Here is a 25009-nt window from a genome sequence, read left to right as displayed (position 1 = left end):
ATCTCTGATTGATACCATCTCTGATTGATATGATCCCTGATTGATGTCATCTCTGATTGATACTATCCCTGATTGATACTATCCCTGATTGATACTATCCCTGATTGATACTATCCCTGATTGATACTATCCCTGATTGATACCATCTCTGATTGATACGATCCCTGATTGATGTCATCTCTGATTGATACTATCCCTGATTGATACCATCTCTGATTGATACGATCCCTGATTGATGTCATCTCTGATTGATACCATCTCTGATTGATACCATCTCTGATTGATACTATCCCTGATTGATGTCATCTCTGATTGATACAATCTCTGATTGACACCATCGTTGAGCAAGGCACTTAACCCTAATTTTCTCCCAGGCCACCATACTACTTTGGCTGACCCTTTAAAACAACACATTTCACTGCACCTACAGTATCTGGTATATGTGACAATACAAGAAATAGATTTTTCGATTGCCATGTAGTCAGTCATGTGTTGTACAGAGAGGGGTTGGGGACCGGGAGAGGAGACAGAGCTGTGTGTGTGTGTGTGTGTGTGTGTGTGTGTGTGTGTGTGTGTGAGTTACTAGTGGTCTGTACATACCCCTGAGGATGTAATTCTGGTAGTTCTGGTCTGCTTCAGCTCCGACCTTGATTAGACATGTCAGTCCTTCAGACACCACAAACTCATGGACCAGGTCCTTGTCATCCTGAGGAACAGAGAGACGAGCAGTTTATGCCTGACTCTCACACATCATACAGACGACTAGAGATTGGTCATGTGCTATGAGTAGCAGTGATTCTATGGGTATGTCCTAAATAGCACCCTATTCCCTATTTTAGCGCAATAGTGGTGCACTATATAGGGAATAGGGCAGCATTTGGGACATCTATGTATGATTTAGCATAATGGGACATCTATGTATGATTTAGCATAATGGGACAAGGATTAGGAAGTTATATGAGAGTGTTTTTTTGATGCCACAAATCTATAAAAACCTTGAACGACATTTAAGAGCCCTTGTAGGTTTCATGTTTTTATCTACAGTATAATAATGACCTTTAAACTTTGCCAAGTATGGGCATTATTTATTATTGTTTGCAGTAACATTCATTTACTACACACTGTATGGAAATACAAGCATTACATTTCATTAAAGAGATTTATGGTATCCTTGACAACACATATTTCCATGACAGCAAGTAAGACTAAGTATGTTGTGCGTTACTTTCACCAGGGACAAATTACCCATCATGCTCCAAGCACCTCATTTCCTGTTCTCATGGCAACCCTGTATTTTGTAGTTGCCTTAAACATCGGTTGCTAAGTGCCTGTTGTCGGCTAACAGAAAGAGCTCATCCAATTAGTGACAGAGAGGTGCTAAGAGCATTGCTGTCCTCGTTTAATGAATGGTTAGACACGAATGAACCACTCCGAGGGTGAGTGAGTGAGTGAGCACTCTTCTCATTGCTGATTTGGTATTACTGACCCAGACCACAACCCTGTCCATCTTAGATCCTGGCTAAAGTGATGGGGAAACTCTGGGTTCACACCAAACAAATTCATTACATCATAGTTGTTGAGTCTTAGCTGTGAAATAGCAGCCTTGGGCTCCTGAGTGGCGCAGCGGTCTAAGGCACTGCATCTCAGTGCTAGAGGCATCACTATAGACACCCTGGTTCGATTCCAGGCTGTATCACAACTGTCCGTACTTGGGAGTCCCATAGGGCGATGCACAATTGACCCAGTGTTGTCCAGGTTAGGCCGTGGTAGGCCATCATTGTAAATAAGAATTTGTTCTTAACTCACTTGCCTAGTCAAATAAAGGGAAGTGTTTCCTGAACTCTGTCTTGCCCCCACCCACCTCCTGGGAGCACATTTTGGATTTCCTACTAGCACAACGCAGCTGATTGAAGTAATCCAAGCTTGATGATGAGTTGGTTAGCGTTAGGGCACAAACCTAAACGTGCACCCAGAGGGGCCTCGGGACCTATTTGTGAAACCCTGCTGTCGGGTATGATAGGAGAGATGGTTACTGTAGGCTACGTACACACCAGGATCAGGACACCAGATATCAAAATGCCTTCTGAACATAACATTACAATAGGAAGGAACATGGAGTGAACAGGAGTGAAATTCAATGTAGACAATGTGTCTAGGGAACTATGGCTGGAGAACCCCTTTAATTACTAGATCAGGAGTGAAATTCAATGTAGACAACGTGTCTAGGGAACTATGGCTGGAGAACCCCTTTAATTACTAGATCAGGAGTGAAATTCAATGTAGACAATGTGTCTGGGGAACTATGGCTGGAGAACCCCTTTAATTACTAGATCAGGAGTGAAATTCAATGTAGACAATGTGTCTAGGGAACTATGGCTGGAGAACCCCTTTAATTACTAGATCAGGAGTGAAATTCAATGTGGACAATGTGTCTAGGGAACTATGGCTGGAGAACCCCTTTAATTACTAGATCAGGAGTGAAATTCAATGTAGACAACGTGTCTGGGGAACTATGGCTGGAGAACCCCTTTAATTACTAGATCAGGAGTGAAATTCAATGTAGACAATGTGTCTAGGGAACTATGGCTGGAGAACCCCTTTAATTACTAGATCAGGAGTGCCTTATTACACACAAGATGCATGGGGCCCTGTTGAATAACCTTCAACTCTGTGGCTATAACCTTACTATAACACGATTAGCTCTAATCTAATTGATCCAATTGGATGAATGTATTTCTGAACAACAGGCTCCCAGCTTGCTTCACTCCTAAATGGCACCATATTCCCTATGTAGGGCACTACTTTTGACTATAGTCCTATGAGGCCCTGGTCAAAAGTAGTGCACTATAAAGGGAACAGGGTGCTATTTGGGACGGAGACTGTAGAGTTAGCATGTAGCCAACCACCCACTGGGAGAGCACTTTATACTGAACCAACTGATCTGAGCTCAGTGCTATTTCTTTATACTGAACCATCTGATCTGAGCTCAGTGCTATTTCTTTATACTGAACCAACTGATCTGAGCTCAGTGCTATTTCTTTATGCTGAACCAAATGATCTGAGCTCAGTGCTATTTGTTTATACTGAGCCAACTGATCTAAGCTCAGAGCTATTTCTTTATGCTGAACCAACTGATCTGAGCTCAGTGCTATTTATTTTTACTGAGCCAACTGATCTGAGCTCAGTGCTATTTCTTTATGCTGAACCATCTGATCTGAGCTCAGTGCTATTTCTTTATGCTGAACCAACTGATTTGAGCACAGTGCTATTTCTTTATGCTGAACCATCTGATCTGAGCTCAGTGCTATTTCTTTATGCTGAACCAACTGATCTGAGCTCAGTGCTATTTCTTTATGCTGAACCAACTGATCTGAGCACAGTGCTATTTCTTTATACTGAACCAACTGATCTGAGCTCAGTGCTATTTCTTTATGCTGAACCAACTGATCTGAGCACAGTGCAATTTCTTTATACTGAGCCAACTGATCTGAGCTCAGTGCTATTTCTTTATGCTGAACCAACTGATCTGAGCTCAGTGCTATTTCTTTCACTTTGATGTCACCACACAACGTTTCATTGGCAGCCTGTCCAGTTGTGTAATATCAAAAGGCCTTGGGAGAGCTCCATGAAAAGGCATGTTTTAGTGGACTGCTTATCCAAGTCTTTTTGACTTAATACTAGACAAAGGTCTTACAATATTGAAGAGGACAACTAAGACCACTGTAGCAGTGCTTCGATACTGGGACATGGAATATAATGAAAAACACAGTATTATCATAACCCTGAAATACATAGTGAATGACCCTGTCATATGTGTATATTTCTGCTGAGATTGTCTCCTATATTTCAACATGTTACAGTAGTATTTTATTTGCAGAGCCTCATGTCCGCTTGCCAAATCCTGCACTTTATGTTGTTCTCCTAGACGACAAAACCGCCTGTGGCTCTCACACCTGTCGACGGCTCAGTCATTTAAGTACAGGAGGGAGGTTTTCATCTGGCTTCGGAGTGGGCTATGCAACGCTAGGCTAGGAGCTAGTGCTCAGGTGGGGAGTGAGGGGGAGAGGTGTGTGTGTGTGTGTGTGTGTGTGTGTGTGTGTGTGTGTGTGTGTGTGTGTGTGTATGTGTGTGTGTGTGTGTGTGTGTGTGTGTGTGTGTGTGTGTGTGTGTGTGTGTGTGTGTATGTGTGTGTGTGTGTATGTGTGTGTGTGTGTGCAACGCTAGGCTAGGAGCTAGTGCTCAGGTGGGGAGTGAGGGGGAGAGGTGTGTGTGTGTGTGTGTGTGTGTGTGTGTGTGTGTGTGTGTGTGTGTGTGTGTGTGTGTGTGTGTGTGTGTGTGTGTGTGTGTATGTGTGTGTGTGTGTATGTGTGTGTGTGTGTGTGTGTGTGTGTGTGTGTGTGTGTGTGTGTGTGTGTGTATGTGTGTGTGTGTGTGTGTGTGTGTGTGTGTATGTGTGTGTATGTGTGTGTGTGTGTGTGTGTGTGTGTATGTGTGTGTGTGTGTGTATGTGTGTGTGTGTGTGTGTGTGTGTGTGTGTGTGTGTGTGTGTGTGTGTGTGTGTGTGTGTGTGTGTACTGTTGGGTGGTCAGTCTTAGAGCGCTCCTCCCTCATAGGAATACACACCAGAGTGTTTCCAGGACAGCTTCTACATGCATCAATGATGGAGAGACCAGTCATTTGGCAAAACCACTGTGTATACAAGTGTGTACTCACACAGAGAGAGAAAGTTCCAGACACACACAGCTGGGCTGGAACTGAAATATTACACAGTCTGTGACCACAGAGCTGGAGACACTGTACCTTCTGATAACATTTAGGTATAGACCTGCAGCAGACAACATGTTAACAGGATTCTTCATCCAAACACATGGACGCACTATATTGATACAAGCTCTTTAGGGGAAAGGTTACTTGAGTGCAATTGCTTGTGTGTGTGTGTGTGGTAACATCCACTTCCTCCAAACCTGACCTAGTCATTCCAAGTGTGCACAGGCACAGTGAGACGTCCTGATCTATTCCTGTATTTCTCTGTCAACATCTGTAGCTCACTTTTCCTTCCAACGGTCTCCTGAAGTGATGTTTAACACTCCCCCTCTAGCCTCCACAGTGATTCCCTGCCAGGCCAGCCAGCCCCAGTGTGTGAAGCAGGGCTCTGGCCAAGCATGGACCTGAGCACAGCAGAGTACAGCATAGCATAGCTGCCACGGAGGCAGTCTTCTCTCACTGCACAGCTCTGTTCAGATAGCTAGGAAAATGTTACTGTACAGTGTGTGTGTTTGTATTAAGTATGAGCACTTGCTGTACAAAGCATGCATGTATGTGTGTGTGTGTTAAGTATGAGCACTTGCTGTACAAAGCATGCGTGTATGTGTGTGTCCAACACACTCGTGCATATGTGCATACACGTGTGTGTGTCTTATGGGAGAATGTGTGATAGTTATGATAAACAAGAGCCATTAGTAGACTATTGCTGCAGTATTAATGAATCTGACATTCTCAGGCTGCTGCTAAGACAAAAGGGAGGGGAACATTACCTGAAAGATCTGTTTGAGGGAAAACAGGGCTCTCCTCAGCTCTCGTCCATTTGAGTTGTAGAGTTTCTCTAAAAGAAGAGAAAGAAGAGATCAGTTTACAGTCACACACAGCTGTGGTACTTTTCCATGTCAATGACTCAAGGAAAAAGCTAACTAAGCAAAGGCTTATTGTCCAAGTGATTGGAGAGATAACCCGGCATGTGTGAGTGAAACCCTGCATGTGTGAGTGAAACCCTGCATGTGTGAATGAAACCCTGCATTTGTGAGTGAAACCCTGCATTTGTGAGTGAAACCCTGCATGTGTGAGTGAAACCCTGCATGTGTGAGTGAAACCCTGCATGTGTGAGTGAAACCCTGCATCAGACTTTTACCTTGTCAGCTCGGGGATTCAATCTTGCAACCTTTCGGTTACTAGTCCAATGACCTAACCACTAGGATACCTGCAGCCCCAGATATGAACTATAACCTTTAGTATATGAACTATAACCTTTAGTATATGAATTATAACCTTTAGTAAATGAACTATAACCTTTAGTATATGAACTATAACCTTTAGTATATGAACTATAACCTTTAGTATATGAACTATAACCTTTAGTATATTGGGTCACATTTCATTAATGCACATCTTGTCCAGTAATAGTTTGGCTAGTTGCTCTGGGCTAGTTGCCCTGGGCTAGTTGCTCTGGGCTAGTTGCTCTGGGCTAGTTGCCCTGGGCTAGTTGCTCTGGGCTAGTTGCTCTGGGCTAGTTGCCCTGGGCTAGTTGCCCTGGACTAGTTGCTCTGGGCTAGTTGCCCTGGGCTAGTTGCTCTGGGCTAGTTGCCCTGGGCTAGTTGCTCTGGGCTAGTTGCCCTGGGCTAGTTGCTCTGTGCCAGTGAGGAGTGTAGACTGTAGTTCAGAGAAGCACATCTGTGAAGATTTAAAAAACACTTGACTTTTCCTGCTGACAGAACTGCCTCTATCTGTCTCCTATGTGCAAAGCCACTACTACCATAGAGATTATATAATACTGTGACTGACTACTACACTGACTGACTTATGCACCATAGCCAGATCACACAGGTCAGCTTGCCAACATATACAGTCTATGTGTAATGCTGTAGTGCAAAGGCTGAAGGGTTTCCAAAAGAACAGGATTCGTTGCTAGTTGGTATGGTTATGAGGCCTCTTGGTACATTGCATTAGTTCCAACAACTCTTAGGCTTTTTCATCCTGTCAGGGTGTGTTGAGATCTTTCAACATGGCATTGCATCTCAGGTGTTGTTTCTTGTCTCACCATTGGGTGGCAGTGTTGAGCAGTAGAGTGTGACTCCAGCCTACTATGACGCAGTGCTGCAGGTAATCTGTACCACTACCACACAGGCTGCTGCAGCTTGGAAAGTCTCTACTCTGACTCAGCAAAAGCTGTCACTGCTGCAGATAGCAACATACACAATACCCTACTGCAGTCTCTGCCTATCCCCTTCAGCTCTACCTCTCTCTATCTCTCTCCTCTCCCTCTCTTTCTCTCTGTTTCATCTCTACCTCTCTGGTTCTCTCTCTCAGCCCCCCATCTCTCTCTCTCCTTCTTTCAGCTCTACCTCTCTCTCTCTCTTCCTACATTTCTGTCTGTCTGCCTTTCTTTCTGTGACAGTCGTTATCTCTCTCCCAAACATCTCTCAATACATTTTCTCTGTCCTTCTTTCTCTCTCTCTCTCTGCATTTGCCTTTCTTCTTCCTCACTCATGTTTTGCTCTGTCATGAATACAGATCCATTTGGTCTCCAATGACCTCTGACCTCTCTGCTCCCTGTGTTCACACTCTCACTGTTACTAAGACCTCAATAATTATGCTTCCCTCCTTCTTCAAGTCAAAGAGAGAGGCCCAGGTGACCCCTGTGCATGATCACACACACACACATGCACACTCACACACACCTTTCATCGAAGCAGGCAGGGGCCTCATCAGTAAGACTTTGCCCTGTGGTGTCATTTATTCTGTCATGTTGCTCTACTGCCTAACAGAACTCATTATAGCATATATTCTGTCATGTTGCTCTACGGCCTAACAGAACTCATTCTAACATATATTCTGTCATGTTGATCTATGGCCTAACAACATAACTCAGTATAACATATATTCTGTCATGTTGCTCTACTGCCTAACAACATAACTCATTATAACATATATTCTGTCATGTTGCTCTACGGCCTAACAGAACTCAGTATAGCATATATTCTGTCATGTTGCTCTACGGCTTAACAGAACTCATTATAACATATATTCTGTCATGTTGCTCTACGGCCTAACAGAACTCATTATAACATATATTCTGTCATGTTGCTCTACGGCCTAACAGAACTCATTATAAGAGATATTCTGTCATGTTGCTCTACGGCCTAACAACAGAACTCATTATAACATATATTCTGTCATGTTGCTCTACTGCCTAACAGAAGTCATTATAAGATATATTCTGTCATGATGCTCTACGGCCTAACAGAAGTCATTATAAGATATATTCTGTCATATTGCTCTACGGCCTAACAGAAGTCATTATAACATATATTCTGTCATGTTGCTCTACGGCCTAACAGAACTCATTATAACATATATTCTGTCATATTGCTCTACGGCCTAACAGAAGTCATTATAACATATATTCTGTCATGATGCTCTACGGCCTAACAGAAGTCATTATAACATATATTCTGTCATGATGCTCTACTGCCTAACAGAAGTCATTATAAGATATATTCTGTCATATTGCTCTACGGCCTAACAGAACTCATTATAAGATATATTCTGTCATATTGCTCTACGGCCTAACAGAACTCATTATAAGATATATTCTGTCATATTGCTCTACGGCCTAACAGAACTCAGTATAAGATATATTCTGTCATATTGCTCTACGGCCTAACAGAAGTCATTATAACATATATTCTGTCATGATGCTCTACGGCCTAACAGAAGTCATTATAAGATATATTCTGTCATGTTGCTCTACGGCCTAACAGAACTCATTATAACATATATTCTGTCATATTGCTCTACGGCCTAACAGAAGTCATTATAACATATATTCTGTCATGATGCTCTACGGCCTAACAGAAGTCATTATAAGATATATTCTGTCATGTTGCTCTACTGCCTAACAGAAGTCATTATAACATATATTCTGTCATGATGCTCTACGGCCTAACAGAAGTCATTATAACATATATTCTGTCATGATGCTCTACGGCCTAACAGAAGTCATTATAAGATATATTCTGTCATGTTGCTCTACTGCCTAACAGAACTCATTATAAGATATATTCTGTCATATTGCTCTACGGCCTAACAGAACTCAGTATAGCATATATTCCTTCATGTTGCTCTACGGCCTAACAGAACTCATTATACATATATTCTGTAATGTTGCTCTACGGCCTAACAACAGAACTCATTCAAATTCCATCGTTGTCCTGATCATTGTGGCACTGGAGAGTTAGATATATTCCTGACTGTTGCTGTGTACGTGTGTGTGTCTGTGTGTGCATGTGCATGTGAGATTATGAGTCATGAACATAGACCCTAACACAACCCAACGCTGTCCGTTGAAACCTCTCACGTCTATGAGTGATCTGTCTATACAAACAGCTGGCCCTGATTCTATTCAGAAGGGTGAGAAACACACACAGTTTCTTGGCTGGATGGTGGACCGGGCATATGTTTGAGATTCACAGCACAGCAACAGACCTCTATTCATCATTGTTGTTTTCAGTCACAGATTAAATCCCTTCCCAGCTGAAGGTCTGAGTGTGTGTGTACGTGTATGTGGGTGTGTGTCAACCAGCTATTTGGGCACGCATAGATTCTTCCGGAGACATCGTCAGCCAGCAGTAGAGCCCAGCCCAGCCAAGGCCTAACAGACCCCCTCACCTCTCTCTCTCTCTCCCTCCCTCTCCTTCTCTCTCTCTCTCTCTCCCTCACCTCTCTCTCTCTCTCTCTCTCCCTCACCAACACACGTCAGACAGCACTAGTCCACCAGCAGAGAATTAGACAACACCCAACCCCCACAGAAAAGCCTTAACGCAAGCACTTCGCACATCGTGCATACACACACCACGCATACACACATACACACACCACGCATACACACATACACACACCACGCATACACGCCACACATACACACACCAGGCATACACGCACACACACACCACGCATACACACACACACACCACGCATACACAAACACACACCACGCATACACGCACACACACACCACGCATACACACACACACACACCACGCATGCACACAAACACCACGCATGCACAAACACACACCACGCATACACACACACACACACACACACACACACACACCATGCATACACACACACACACCACACATACACGCACACACACCATGCATACACAAACACACGAGAGCACACACACACCACACACACACCACACACCACGCATACACATGCACACATACGAGCGCACACACACACCACACACACACCGCACACACATACACACGCACGTACATACACACTGTTGAGGAAAACTATGATTTGCTGGGTAGTTGCAAAAGGATTCCTCAGTTGGTCAGAGGTTGGCTGAGTGGCTCTGGACTGACTGGGTTGTGTTCCAGAACACATGTTGAGGGATGTATTGACCGGGTTGTGTTCCAGAACACATGTTGAGGGATGTATTGACTGGGTTGTGTTCCAGAACACATGTTGTGGGATGTATTGACTCGGCTGTGTTCCAGGACACTCAGCTCTGTTCACATTCACTCAGGGAGCCCGTCTGTGAATATGGCCTATATCTGATGATGATGATGCACCCTGGGTAGACACAGGGTGGACCAACACAATACAATCCAGGCCAGTAGAACTCTCTTTCTTCCATCCTGTAGAGATGTAGATTATGATGGAACACAGGGCTGGAGTGTTCCATCAGTAGAACTCTCTTTCTTCCATCCTGTAGAGATGTAGATTATGATGGAACACAGGGCTGGAGTGTTCCATCAGTAGAACTCTCTTTCTTCCATCCTGTAGAGATCTAGATTATGATGGAACACAGGGCTGGAGTGTTCCATCAGTAGAACTCTATTTCTTCCATCCTGTAGAGATCTAGATGATGATGGAACACAGGGCTGGAGTTTTCCATCAGTAGAACTCTCTTTCTTCCATCCTGTAGAGATCTAGATTATGATGGAACACAGGGCTGGAGTGTTCCATCAGTAGAACGCTCTTTCTTCCATCCTGTAGAGATCTAGATTATGATGGAACACAGGGCTGGAGTGTTCCATCAGTAGAACTCTCTTTCTTCCATCCTGTAGAGATCTAGATGATGATGGAACACAGGGCTGGAGTTTTCCATCAGTAGAACTCTCTTTCTTCCATCCTGTAGAGATCTAGATTATGATGGAACACAGGGCTGGAGTGTTCCATCAGTAGAACTCTCTTTCTTCCATCCTGTAGAGATCTAGATTATGATGGAACACAGGGCTGGAGTTTTCCATGCTGGAGGAGAGGAAACACACATCCAGAAACATTCAACACCATATACGGCTGAGATCAGGACACAGATTACTCCTGGTCTTTTAAAAGAGCGTGTCCCAGTGACCTACTGGTTTTAACACCCACCTGATATAAATCTGCAGTGAAGTGAGGAAATATTTACAGGGGCACACCGATACGCGGCCGTATGCATCATGGTAAAGGAATGTCACATACCCAAAAAATGGTGTTTACTGTACGATGTTGTACAGGGGAATGTTCCCACGTTGACTCAACATGAGAAAATTATGTTTACTGTACGATGTTGTACAGGGGAATGTTCCCATGTTGACCCAACATGAGAAAATGATGTTTACTGTACGATGTTGTACAGGGGAATGTTCCCACGTTGACCCAACATGAGAAAATGATGTTTACTGTACGATGTTGTACAGGGGAATGTTCCCATGTTGACTCAACATGAGAAAATTATGTTTACTGTACGATGTTGTACAGGGGAATGTTCCCATGTTAACTCAACATGAGAAAATTATGTTTACTGTGCGATGTTGTACAGGGGAATGTTCCCATGTTGACTCAACATGAGAAAATGATGTTTACTGCACGATGTTGTACAGGGGAATGTTCCCACGTTGACCCAACATGAGAAAATTATGTTTACTGTACGATGTTGTACAGGGGAATGTTCCCATGTTGACTCAACATGAGAAAAGGATGTTTACTGTACGATGTTGTACAGGGGAATGTTCACAGGTTAACTCAACATGAGAAAATGATGTTTACTGTACGGTGTTGTACAGGGGAATGTTCCCATGTTGACTCAACATGAGAAAAGGATGTTTACTGTACGATGTTGTACAGGGGAATGTTCACAGGTTAACTCAACATGAGAAAATGATGTTTACTGTACGATGTTGTACAGGGGAATGTTCCCATGTTGACTCAACATGAGAAAATGATGTTTACTGTACGATGTTGTACAGGGGAATGTTCCCATGTTGATTCAACATGAGAAAATGATGTTTACTGTACGATGTTGTACAGGGGAATGTTCCCATGTTGACTCAACATGAGAAAATGATGTTTACTGTACGATGTTGTACAGGGGAATGTTCCCATGTTGACTCAACATGAAAAAATGACGAGGTAAAGGGGAAATGTGGTTGTCATAGAGACGATTGGGGTCTACAGTAAGTCAGTCTACTGGCTACGGTTTCACTCCTTACATCACCAAAGAGTCCTGTAAAGTTGAGCTGAATGCCAGGAGACAGTGGACACGTTCTCCCCTGATGATATGAGTGTTGTAGGGAACAACATTTATTTATTTTCAGTATCCATGGAAACACAATCCTACCACATTCCCAGCATGCTATTCTTTCAGAAGGAGATCTGGGCCCATAGAAGTGCTAGATTTTTTAAAAATCAGAATTTCTAAGATAATATGGGCAGGGAGAACCTGATCCTAGATCAGCGCTCCTACTCTGAGATGCTTTGTGAACACGGGCCCTTATGGCAGGTAGCCCGGATACTGTATGTCGTGCAAGTAAATCAGCAGATTCATCAGTCTCTCTGCCAGTCGGCACCATGCCCCCATCACCGTCCCTATCACCATGTTTCTGCTGCGGTAGGGGCACTCACTGCCTGTCCTGATGACTCTCCTCTTTAGTCTACACCATGTGTGGGAAAATCAAAGCCTCCTGCGGCATGCAGGTTTCGGCAGGTTTCGACAGGTTCGTAACCATGGTGACGATGATTCAGAGTTGAGATGTGGGATCTGATCACTGGAGGGTGGAGAGGGGGGAACAGTTATGTAGGTTACTCATCACACTGTTCCCCTTGCTAAAACGATGAACATGATTAACATCGTAGCTCCACTTTCATGTTAGAGTGTTGATGGTGAATCAACCGTCTGGATTTCCAGTCAGACATTCATTGTGTTTTATTCTTGGATGTAAGTTGGTTATCTGCTCATTCACTTTGCTAAATAAATAATATATTTATTTAAATAGATAAATAAATAAATAACCAGGGTGGCAGTAGTGACGTGGCGCCACTCGGGAGGCCACTTGATGATCCACTTCCTGATTCCACTTCATGCTACAACAAGGACAGTGATATTCCTCATCAGCCAGGAGGCTGCCAGAGTTTTAGCACTAATCCCAGAGGAGTATGTTTTAGGGGGGGGCAGAGGGGCCAGACGCCAAGCCAATCAGAGATGGCATGGTAGTCAACATTCCTCCACAGTGTATCAGTGGCGTTTGCACAAAGGCTCTGTGCGCCTCATCTCAGGCCTGAAGTCCGGCCTGCAATAAAACTGTCAGGGAGTTATTCCTGCCTGCCACAAAATGAAGCCCTTCTGCAGAAACAGACAGCTCTTTCCCCTGTCCGCAGTCCGCACACCGGCGCGCCTCCCAAAGAGGCCCTCCTTTAATGAGAAATAGCTCAGCTCAGATTAGTTCCATACCAGCTGGCACAGATAAGTGCCCACAAAGTATGGTCCTTTTTTTAAACATCACTGTATTTGAGAAGAGGGAGAAGAAGAAAAACACAAAGTGGAAAAGAGAGGAAACTAGGTATTCTGTTGGATGGAAATGGAACTGGACCCCGACTCTGGAATCCTGTTAGCTTCAAAACCTTCTTCTTCTTCCCAGAGAGAAGACGGCTCAGACTTCAGCATCGATGGGCTGATTAACTTGTCCTTCACTGAGAGGTTTGCCAAGCCAAATCTATGGCTGGTGATGACACATAATGCATAAAGTGTTGTACTAAATAAAACATCCAGGGAAAGAAACAATACCAATCAAAGCAGAGATCAGGAGGCATAACAGAGGAAATACCAATGGGAGACAAACAACTGGTATACAGCCAGACAGTCATATAGAGTCATATAGTCATATAGAGTAAGTTATACTGTAAGCCTTTAAGAGAGTCTGCTAAAGGACCAAAATGTAAAAATATACCTTCTGAACCCTGATCACCAATGACCAAAATGTAAAAATATATAGTACCTTCTGAACCCTGATCACCAATGACCAAAATGTAAAAATATATAGTACCTTCTGAACCCTGATCACCAATGACCAAAATGTAAAAATATATAGTACCTTCTGAACCCTGATCACCAATGACCAAAATGTAAAAATATATAGTACCTTCTGAACCCTGATCACCAATGACCAAAATGTAAAAATATATAGTACCTTCTGAACCCTGATCACCAATGACCAAAATGTAAAAATATACAGTACCTTCTGAACCCTGATCACCAATGACCAAAATGTAAAAATATATAGTACCTTCTGAACCCTGATCACCAATGACCAAAATGTAAAAATATATAGTACCTTCTGAACCCTGATCACCAATGACCAAAATGTAAAAATATACAGTACCTTCTGAACCCTGATCACCAATGACCAAAATGTAAAAATATACAGTACCTTCTGAACCCTGATCACCAATGACCAAAATGTAAAATATATAGTACCTTCTGAACCCTGATCACCAATGACCAAAATGTAAAAATATATAGTACCTTCTGAACCCTGATCACCAATGACCAAAATGTAAAAATATATAGTACCTTCTGAACCCTGATCACCAATGACCAAAATGTAAAAATATACAGTACCTTCTGAACCCTGATCACCAATGACCAAAATGTAAAATATATAGTACCTTCTGAACCCTGATCACCAATGACCAAAATGTAAAAATATATAGTACTTTCTGAACCCTGATCACCTTACTGATCACCCTACTGATGTGTGACCGAGGTTCAAACCCAGGAACTCCCGTGCACCACAATACTGTGTTAGCCTGTTGAGCTAAAGCACAAGTCTTACAGATCTTAGGCACGGTTACTCATTATGTGAGAATAATTAACTGAACCCCTAATTATACACTGGCAACGTGAAACTAGTACCTCACTGACACACAGAGAGAGAGAGAGAGAGAGAGAGAGAGAGAGAGAGAGAGAGAGAGAGCAAGGCTAGGATAGGGTACAGCTGAGGTCATCAACCACATTCCTGACCTTTCAGTCTTGCCTCTTACCTGAGGCTTCTTTCACATACAAGCTTTTGAGCAGGTAAAACCTGATTACTGAATAAGATGAAAGCTGTATCACTTTTATAATGTTCTGTATCCTGCAGCTGTGTGCCTTTGTCCAACTAACCTCTGTCAGTGCATGGTACTGGAATAGCCACAGGGATGTTCTGATCTCAAAATGACAATAATTACTGAGGTAGTAAAATATGAATGGCTATAATCACCTAGAATCTCCTCCCTTTTCCGTGGGGAGAGAGAGGAATGATGTTCTGGGCTTTGACACAGAGGCAAGCCTGGAATCTACAGGGTTAGTCCTCTCACCCAAAGAACCGACAAACCAACAGACAGACAGACACCTCTGGACCAGTGCTGTCTCAAAACTGGAGAAGAACCTTTCACAAATAGATTTTCACAAGTTCTGGTTGTCATAACCAATATTCAAGAATAATTTCTGTAGACAGTCATGTGACATGTTCACCTTTTTTTTATTTTGAAGTCTAAACGCTATGCCCTTAACTTCCTGTCTCGATCCATCTCATTGTTAGAGAACTGGTAAATGTATGAGCACCTTCTGTTGGTCTAACGATGAACTCAATATACCTGCCCTCTTTCCTTCCACAAGAACATCCACTCCCTCGCTTTCAGCCTTTATTACCAACGACTCCATCAAATGTAAAGGATGACAAGCACTGCTCAGGCTTTAAACAGCAGAACACATAAACCATATCCAATGGCCAGCCAAGAAACCCACAAAGACCCCACTGGGTCAGACAGACCCAAGAACACAGCTTTCAGGAGAGCTCTCAGCCAAGAGGATGGTGTAGAGAGATTGAGAGAATGATGCAACAAGTGGGCCCTGTTTACAACGTATAGTAGTCTGAGTAGGGAAGCACATCTGAGCCATTGAGACAGCAATAGAACTGACCTACTGTATATACCAGAGGAGGCTGGTGGGAGAAGCTATAGGAGGACGGGTTCATTGTAATGGTTGGAATAGAATGAATGGAACGGAGTCAAAAAGTGGTTTCAATATGTTTGATGTGTTTGATACGTTCCATTAATTCCATTCCAGTTATTACAATGAGCCCATCCTCCTATAGCTCCTCCCACCAGCCTCCACTAGTATAGACTTATGACCTTATGAACTCACCCTAGGACAGACAAACACAACACAGTGTATTTACTCTAGCTGGGGCACAAGACAGACACACAGACAGACACACTGGGTTCATAGGAGACAGACAGACAGACAGACAGACAGACAGACAGACAGACAGACAGACAGACAGACAGACAGACAGACAGACAGACAGGTTTCATAGGAGACAGACAGACAGACTGGGTTCATAGGAGATGGACAGACAGACAGGTTTCATAGGAGACAGACAGACAGACAGACAGGTTTCATAGGAGACAGACAGACAGACAGGTGTCATAGGAGACAGACAGACAGACTGACAGACAGACTGGGTTCATAGGAGACAGACAGACAGACTGGGTTCATAGGAGACAGGGTCAGCACACCTGTCACTTGTAAAATGGCAGATATTTTATTCGATGCCACTGATTGGACAGATGTTATCCTTAGAGAAGGCACTGTAGCCTATAAACCACATCTTGTTTGGGATAAAAATGACAAGCAGGTAACCAACTTTCAGGGGTTTCTAGGGCTATGATGATGTTGGAGGTTGTGACGACAGTGGCCTATTCTATTGTGAGGTGACTGACTCACTAGTTATTTAGGGCAATCTCTGGAAACAGAGTACGAACTAATTTGGGTTTGATATCCTATCCACTTGAGCCCTAGCACAACAACTGCTGAGTACATGTGGGAGTATGCTAGTTAGTATCTACCACATTCAGCTGCCACACAGCATCACCTCCCACCACTGTTTACTTTAAGTGACTAAACGCTGGTGTGTGGTGATGCTACTGCCTACATGGATATACTATACTGCCTACATGGATATAATATACTGCCTACATGGATATAATATACTGCCTACATGGATATAATATACTGCCTACATGGATATAATATACTGCCTACATGGATATAATATACTGCCTACATGGATATAATATACTGCCTACATGGATATAATATACTGCCTACATGGATATAATATACTGCCTACATGGATATAATATACTGCCTACATGGATATACTATACTGCCTACATGGATATAATATACTGCCCACTCCACGACATACAATACTGTCTACTCCATGACATACAATACTGCCTACTCCATGATATACTATACTGCCTACATGGATATAATATACTGCCTACATGGATATACTATACTGCCCACTCCATGACATACCATACTGCCTACTCCATGACATACCATACTGCCTACTCCATGACATACCATACTGCCTACTCCATGATATACCATACTGCCTACTCCATGACATACCATACTGCCTACTCCATGACATACCATACTGCCTACTCCATGACATACAATACTGTCTACTCCATGATATACCATACTGCCTAGTCCATTATATATCATACAGTCTACTCCATGATATACCATACTGCCTACTCCATGATATACCATACTGCCTAGTCCATGATATATCATACAGTCTACTCCATGACATACCATACTGCCTACTCCATGACATACCATACTGCCTACTCCATGACATACCATACTGCCTACTCCATGACATACCATACTGCCTACTCCATGACATACCATACTGCCTACTCCATGACATACAATACTGTCTACTCCATGATATACCATACTGCCTAGTCCATTATATATCATACAGTCTACTCCATGATATACCATACTGCCTACTCCATGATATACCATACTGCCTAGTCCATGATATATCATACAGTCTACTCCATGACATACCATACTGCCTACTCCATGACATACCATACTGCCTACTCCATGACATACCATACTGCCTACTCCATGACATACCATACTGCCTACTCCATGATATACCATACTGCCTACTCCATGATATACCATACAGTCTACTCCATGATATACCATACTGCCTACATGGATATACTATACTGCCCACTCTATGACATACCATACTGCCTACTCCATGATATACCATACTGCCTAGTCCATGACATACCATACAGTCTACTCCATGATATACCATACTGCCTACTCCATGATATGCCATACTACCTACTCCATGATACACCATACTACCTACTCCATGATACACCATACTGGATAGTCCATGATATACCATAATGCCTACTCCATGATATACCATAATGCCCACTCCATGATATACCATACTGCCTACTCCATGATACACCATACTGGATAGTCCATGATATACCATAATGCCTACTCCATGATATACCATAATGCCTACTCCATGATATACCATACTGCCTACTCCATGATAAACCATTATGCCTACTACATAATATATCATACTCCCTACTCCATGATATACCATACTGCCTACTCCATGATATGCCATACTGCCAACTCCATGATATACCATACTGCCTAGTACATGATATACCATACTGCCTAGTACATGATATACCATACTGCCTAGGCCATGACATACCATACTGCCTAGTCCATGATATACCATAACGCCTACTCCATGATAAACCATAATGCCAACTCCATGATATACCATACTGCCTAGTACATGATATACCATACTGCCTAGTCCATGATATACCATAATGCCTACTCCATGATAAACCATAATGCCTACTCCATGATATACCATACTGCCTAGGCCATGACATACTATACTGCCTACTCCATGATAAACCATATTGCCTACTCCATGATACACCATACTGCCTACTCCATGATAAACCATAATGCCTACTCCATGATATACCATACTGCCTACTCCATTATATACCATACTGCCTACTCCATGATATACCATACTGCCTACTCCATGATATACCATACTGCCTACTCCATTATATACCATACTGCCTACTCCATGATATACCATACTGCCTACTCCATGATATACCATACTGCCTACTCCATGATATACCATACTGCCTACTCCATGATATACCATACTGCCTACTCCATTATATACCATACTGCCTACTCCATGATATACCATACTACCTACTCCATGATATACTATACTGCCTACTCCATGATAAACCATAATGCCTACTCCATGATATACTATACTGCCTACTCCATTATATACCATACTGCCTACTCCATTATATACCATAATGCCTACTCCATGATATACCATACTGCCTACTCCATTATATACCATACTGCCTACTCCATGATATACCATACTGCCTACTCCATGATATACCATACTACCTACTCCATGATATACCATACTACCTACTCCATGATATACCATACTGCCTACTCCATGGATATACTATACTGCCTACTCCAGGATATACCATACTGCCTACTCCATGATATACCATACTACCTACTCCATGATACACCATACTGGATAGTCCATGATATACCATAATGCCTACTCCACGATATACCATAATGTCTACTCCATGATATACCATAATGCCTACTCCATGATATACCATACTGCCTACTCCATGATAAACCATAATGCCTACTCCATGATATACCATACTGCCTACTCCATGATATACCATACTGCCTACTCCATGATATACCATACTACCTACTCCATGATACACCATACTGGATAGTCCATGATATACCATAATGCCTACTCCATGATATACCATAATGTCTACTCCATGATATACCATACTGCCTACTCCATGATATACCATACTACCTACTCCATGATACACCATACTGGATAGTCCATGATATACCATAATGCCTACTCCATGATATACCATAATGTCTACTCCATGATATACCATAATGCCTACTCCATGATATACCATAATGTCTACTCCATGATATACCATAATGCCTACTCCATGATATACCATACTGCCTACTCCATGATAAACCATAATGCCTACTCCATGATATACCATACTGCCTACTCCATGATATACCATAATGTCTACTCCAGGATATACCATAATGCCTACTCCAGGATATACTATACTGCCTACTCCAGGATATACTATACTGCCTACTCCATGATATACCATACTGCCTACTCCATGATATACCATACTGCCTACTCCATGATATACCATACTACCTACTCCATGATACACCATACTGGATAGTCCATGATATACCATAATGCCTACTCCATGATATACCATAATGTCTACTCCATGATATACCATAATGTCTACTCCATGATATACCATAATGCCTACTCCATGATATACCATACTGCCTACTCCATGATAAACCATAATGCCTACTCCATGATATACCATACTGCCTACTCCATGATATACCATAATGCCTACTCCATGATATACCATACTGCCTACTCCATGATATACCATACTGCGTACTCCATAATATACCATAATGCCTACTCCATGATATATCATACTGCCTACTTCATAATATACCATAATGCCTACTCCATGATATACCATAATGCCTAGTCCATGATATCCCATACGGCCTACTCCATAATATACTATACTGCCCAGTCCATGCTATACCATAATGTCTACTCCAGGATATACCATAATGCCTACTCCAGGATATACTATACTGCCTACTCCAGGATATACTATACTGCCTACTCCATGGATATACTATACTGCATATGCAACCAGGATATACTATACTGCCTACACCATGGATATACTATACTGCCTACTCCATGGATATACTATACTGCCTACTCCAGGATATACTATACTGCCTACTCCAGGATATACTATACTGCCTATTCCATGGATATACTATACTGCATATGCAACCAGGATATACTATACTGCCTACACCATGGATATACTATACTGCCTACTCCAGGATATACCATAATGCCTACTCCAGGGTATACTATACTGCCTACTCCGTAGATATACTATACTGCCTACTCTATGGATATACTATACTGCCTACTCCAGGATATACTATACTGCTTACTCCAGGATATACCATACTGCCTACTCCAGGATATACTATACTGCCTACTCCATGGATATACTATACTGCCTACTCCAGGATATACTATACTGCCTACTCCATGGAGCCTACTCCAGGATATACTATACTGCCTACTCCATGGATATACTATACTGCCTTCTCCAGGATATACTATACTGCCTACTCCATGGAGCCTACTCCAGGATATACTATACTGCCTACTCCATGGATATACTATACTGCCTACTCATGACCTTTAACACAGTGGTCAGAGATGGTTGCTCAGAGCTCAGTCCCAGTCTGGATTTAGCCCTGTTGTGGAGCCTATCCTACTGGGCAGTCTGGGCAGCCTGGGCCACAGAGTCTGTGTGAGAGAGGTGAGTGTGGTTGGCCTCTAAGCCTGAGGTCAGCCAGAAACATCTGGGAGAGAGTGGGAGAGAGCGAGAGAGTGATGGACAGAGAGAAAGAGGGGGAGAGAGAGCCACAGCACTGCCTGCCATGGTAAAAACAGAACTAGTCCCATCTTTGTTCTCCTGGTATTTTTATGACAACGCATCAGGTTCATGTGCAATGGGCCCTCTATTGTCACGAAATACAGAGCTGCAGAAACAAGCATCTCTCCCTCTGTTTCTCTCTCCCTGCCTCTTTCATCTCTCTCTCTCTCTCTCTCTCTCTCAATTCAATTCAATTCAATTCAATTCAATTCAAGGGTCTTTATTGGCATGGGAAACATATGTTTATATTGCCAAAGCAAGTGAAATGGATAAACAAAAGTGAAAGACAATAAAACGTGAACAGTAAATATTACACTCACACAAGTTACAAAATAATAAAGACATTTCAAATGTGAGAGTATGTCTATATACAGTGTTGTAGCAAAATAGTACAAAAAGGAAAATAAATAAATATAGGTTGTATTTACAATGGTGTTTGTTCTTTACTGATTTCCCTTTCCTTGTGGCAACAGGTCACAAATCGTGCTGCTGTGATGCACACTGTGGTATGTCACCCAGTAGATATGGGAGTTTATCAACATTTGATTTGTTTTCTAATTCTTTGTGGATCTGTGTAATCTGAGGGAAATATGTGTCTCTAATATGGTCATACATTTGGCAGGAGGTTAAGGAGTGCAGCTCAGTTTGAGGGCAGTGAGCACATAACCTGTCTTCTCTTGAGAGCCATGTCTGCCTACGGCAACCTTTTTCAATCGCAAGGCTATGCTCACTGAGTCTGTACATAGTCAAAGCTTTCCTTAATTTTAGGCCAGTCACAGTGGTCAGGTATTCTGCCACTGTGTACTCTCTGTCTAGGGCCAAATAGCATTCTAGTTTGCTCTGTTTTTTGTTAATTCTTTCCAATTTGTCAAATAAATATATTTTTGTTTTCTCATGATTTGGTTGGGTCTAATTGTGTTGCTGTCCTGGGGCTCTGTGGGGTCTGTTTGTGTTCGTGAACAGAGCCCCAGGACCAACTATCTGTAGGTGATGGCTTTGTTATGGAAGGTTTGGGAATTCTGCTCTGCATGCATTATTTGGTGTTTTACGTTGTGCACTGACAATATTTCTGCAGAACTCTGCATGCAGAGTCTCAATTTGGTGTTTTACCCATTTTGTGAATTCTTGGCTGATGAGCGGACCCCAGACCTCACAACTGTAATCTATCTCTCTCTCTCTCTGCCTCTCTCTCTTTCTCTCTCAAGGCCAATCCTGTTCCTAATTCATGGTGAGAAAGCAGCAGTAATTAGGGAGTGGGACCTCCCAACATGGGTACAGGCTACATTGTGAAACTGGAGGGCTTCTCTGCTTTCATCTCAGCCCTGTGGAACCCAAACATGAGGTGGATGATGGCTCAGTAAAAGGAGATGAATGCAGCAGGGGGAATCATTAGGAAGTAATGCAGGTGAGGATGAGGTCACTACAAATGAATCTGGGCTTTGAGTGCAACCAGAAAGGAAACAAACAATTAGTGGAACAAATGTTAAAGTTTACTAGGCCAGTTATCCACACACACACAAACACAAAGATGGATAGACACGCACGCACACACACACGTGTTCATTTACAGTTTACACTGAAGAATAAAGACATTAATTAATTTGTTCCTGCCACTTGGAGTTTCTTCAAATGGTTGGGGAGAATGGATTAGAGACAGATGGAGAGAATGGTTTTGATTAGAGAAAACCAAGCACTGCCACACAGACAGACAGACAGAAAGAGAGACACAGAGAGAGAGAGAGAGACTGAGTGGCTCTTTCATATTGGGACCAGGCTTACAGGAAGGCCTACTCTACCCACAGGGCTCCACTGTCCCTGAACTTCCTTACCCAGGGGGGGACAGAGAAACTGCATCTGCATCAAATTACATGTTATTTGTCACATGCGCCGACTACAACAGGTGTAGACTTTACTGTGAAATGCTTACTTACGAGACCTTTCCCAACAATGCAGAGTTCAAAAGGAATAGAAATGTGCCCCCCCCCCCCCCCAGAAGGAAATACTAACACAATCAAATACTGAACTAAAATGTAAAAGCAACATGTCAAGTGTTTTTGTTCCATATGCACAAAAAGCTTATTTCTCTCAAATGTTGTGCACAAATCTATTTACATCCCTGTTAGTGAGCATTTCTCCTTTGCCAAGACAATCCACACACCTGACAGGTGTGGCATATCAAGAAGCTGATTAAACAGCATTATCATTTCACAGGTGTACCTTGTGCTGGGGACAATAAAAGGCCACTTTAAAATGTGCACAATATAATGCCACAGATGTCTCAGGTTTTGGGGGAGCTTGCAATTGGCATGCTGACTGTAGGAATGACTGTTCATTTATTTACTATAAGCCGTCTCCAACCACGTTTTAGAGAATTTGACAGTACGTCCAACTGGCCTCACAACCGCAGACCACGTGTAACCACGCCAACCCAGGACCTCCACATCCGTCTTCTTCGTCTGAGCCCAGCCACCCGGATAGCTGATAAAACTGTGGGTTTGTACAACTGAGTGTCAATGCAAATAGTCTGGGTAGCCATTTGTTTAAGCTGTTCAGGAGCCTTTTGGTCCGAGACTTCGCACTCCGGGAACCGCTTGCCGTGCGGTAGCAGAGAGAACAAACAGCCTATGACTTGGTTGGCTGGAGTCTTTGACCATTTTTAGGGCCTTCCTGAAAGGAAGCACATCTGTTGATAAGGTGAGGATTGAGATACTGGCCATGTCCAAATACCCATACTAGCGTACTAAATAGTATGCGTAAAAAGACAGTTTTATAGTATGTGACATTTCCGATTGTGAAATCAAATGGGCGATTACGTTGACTGCCAGCGTTCATTCATTTTGGTACAGCTCATCAATGTATCTGATTATTAGTTGTTATCAGCTGTGAGTCAGAAAAGATGAGTGAATTCTACTAGATCAAACGGCAAAATTAGTATGCAGTTTAAGTATGTAGTCCACTAGTATGGGTATTCAGACACGACCACTGTAAGAGCTTTTTCTATTTTTTTTCTATTGTCTCTTAAGGATCCAGAACTTATTTGCATTGCAGTGGTAGAATATGGTCACAGCCAGTGGATGGCTAGTCCAGCTAGTCTCATACAAATTAACCTGAAAATATAAATCAGTGGTCGGCAACAGGCGATTGGTTTTGCCCCCCCCAAAGTTCTTAATAAAGAAATAAAACATTATAATAAACATGTGGGGGGGGCATTTTAGTTTTTGGTAAAAAAAAAACAGGAACTCAGATAAAAATGTGTTTCATTTCGGAAATCTGTTCCTAAGTATTCCCACCAATAAAAAAAAGAGACATGTAATCATGTCTCAATGTAACCAAGGAATGACATTTTTGTTATTTTCAACAACAACAAAAATTATTCGGATTATGTTCTGGCCCCCCGACC

The 25009-nt window shown here is 42.6% G+C and overlaps 1 protein-coding gene across 4 annotated transcripts in view; it reads right to left on the bottom strand.

Moving 5' to 3' along the window:
* LOC110518388 (FH1/FH2 domain-containing protein 3-like) overlaps positions 1-25009 on the bottom strand; it is a 252091-nt gene that overhangs the window by 92449 nt on the left and 134633 nt on the right. For all 4 annotated transcript variants that reach the window (XM_036937193.1, XM_036937201.1, XM_036937197.1 and 1 more), the window contains exons 4-5: positions 5535-5602; positions 601-706 (exon numbers count right to left, since the gene is read on the bottom strand). In XM_036937193.1, coding sequence (XP_036793088.1) covers positions 601-706; positions 5535-5602 — 174 coding nt within the window. The remainder of the gene's footprint in view (positions 1-600; positions 707-5534; positions 5603-25009) is intronic.

The sequence above is a fragment of the Oncorhynchus mykiss genome, chromosome 2 (genome assembly GCF_013265735.2).
Source record: "Oncorhynchus mykiss isolate Arlee chromosome 2, USDA_OmykA_1.1, whole genome shotgun sequence".
Taxonomy (NCBI): domain Eukaryota; kingdom Metazoa; phylum Chordata; class Actinopteri; order Salmoniformes; family Salmonidae; genus Oncorhynchus; species Oncorhynchus mykiss.
Note: the sequence above shows the minus strand (reverse complement) of the source record. Positions and strands in the feature narration are given on the sequence as shown.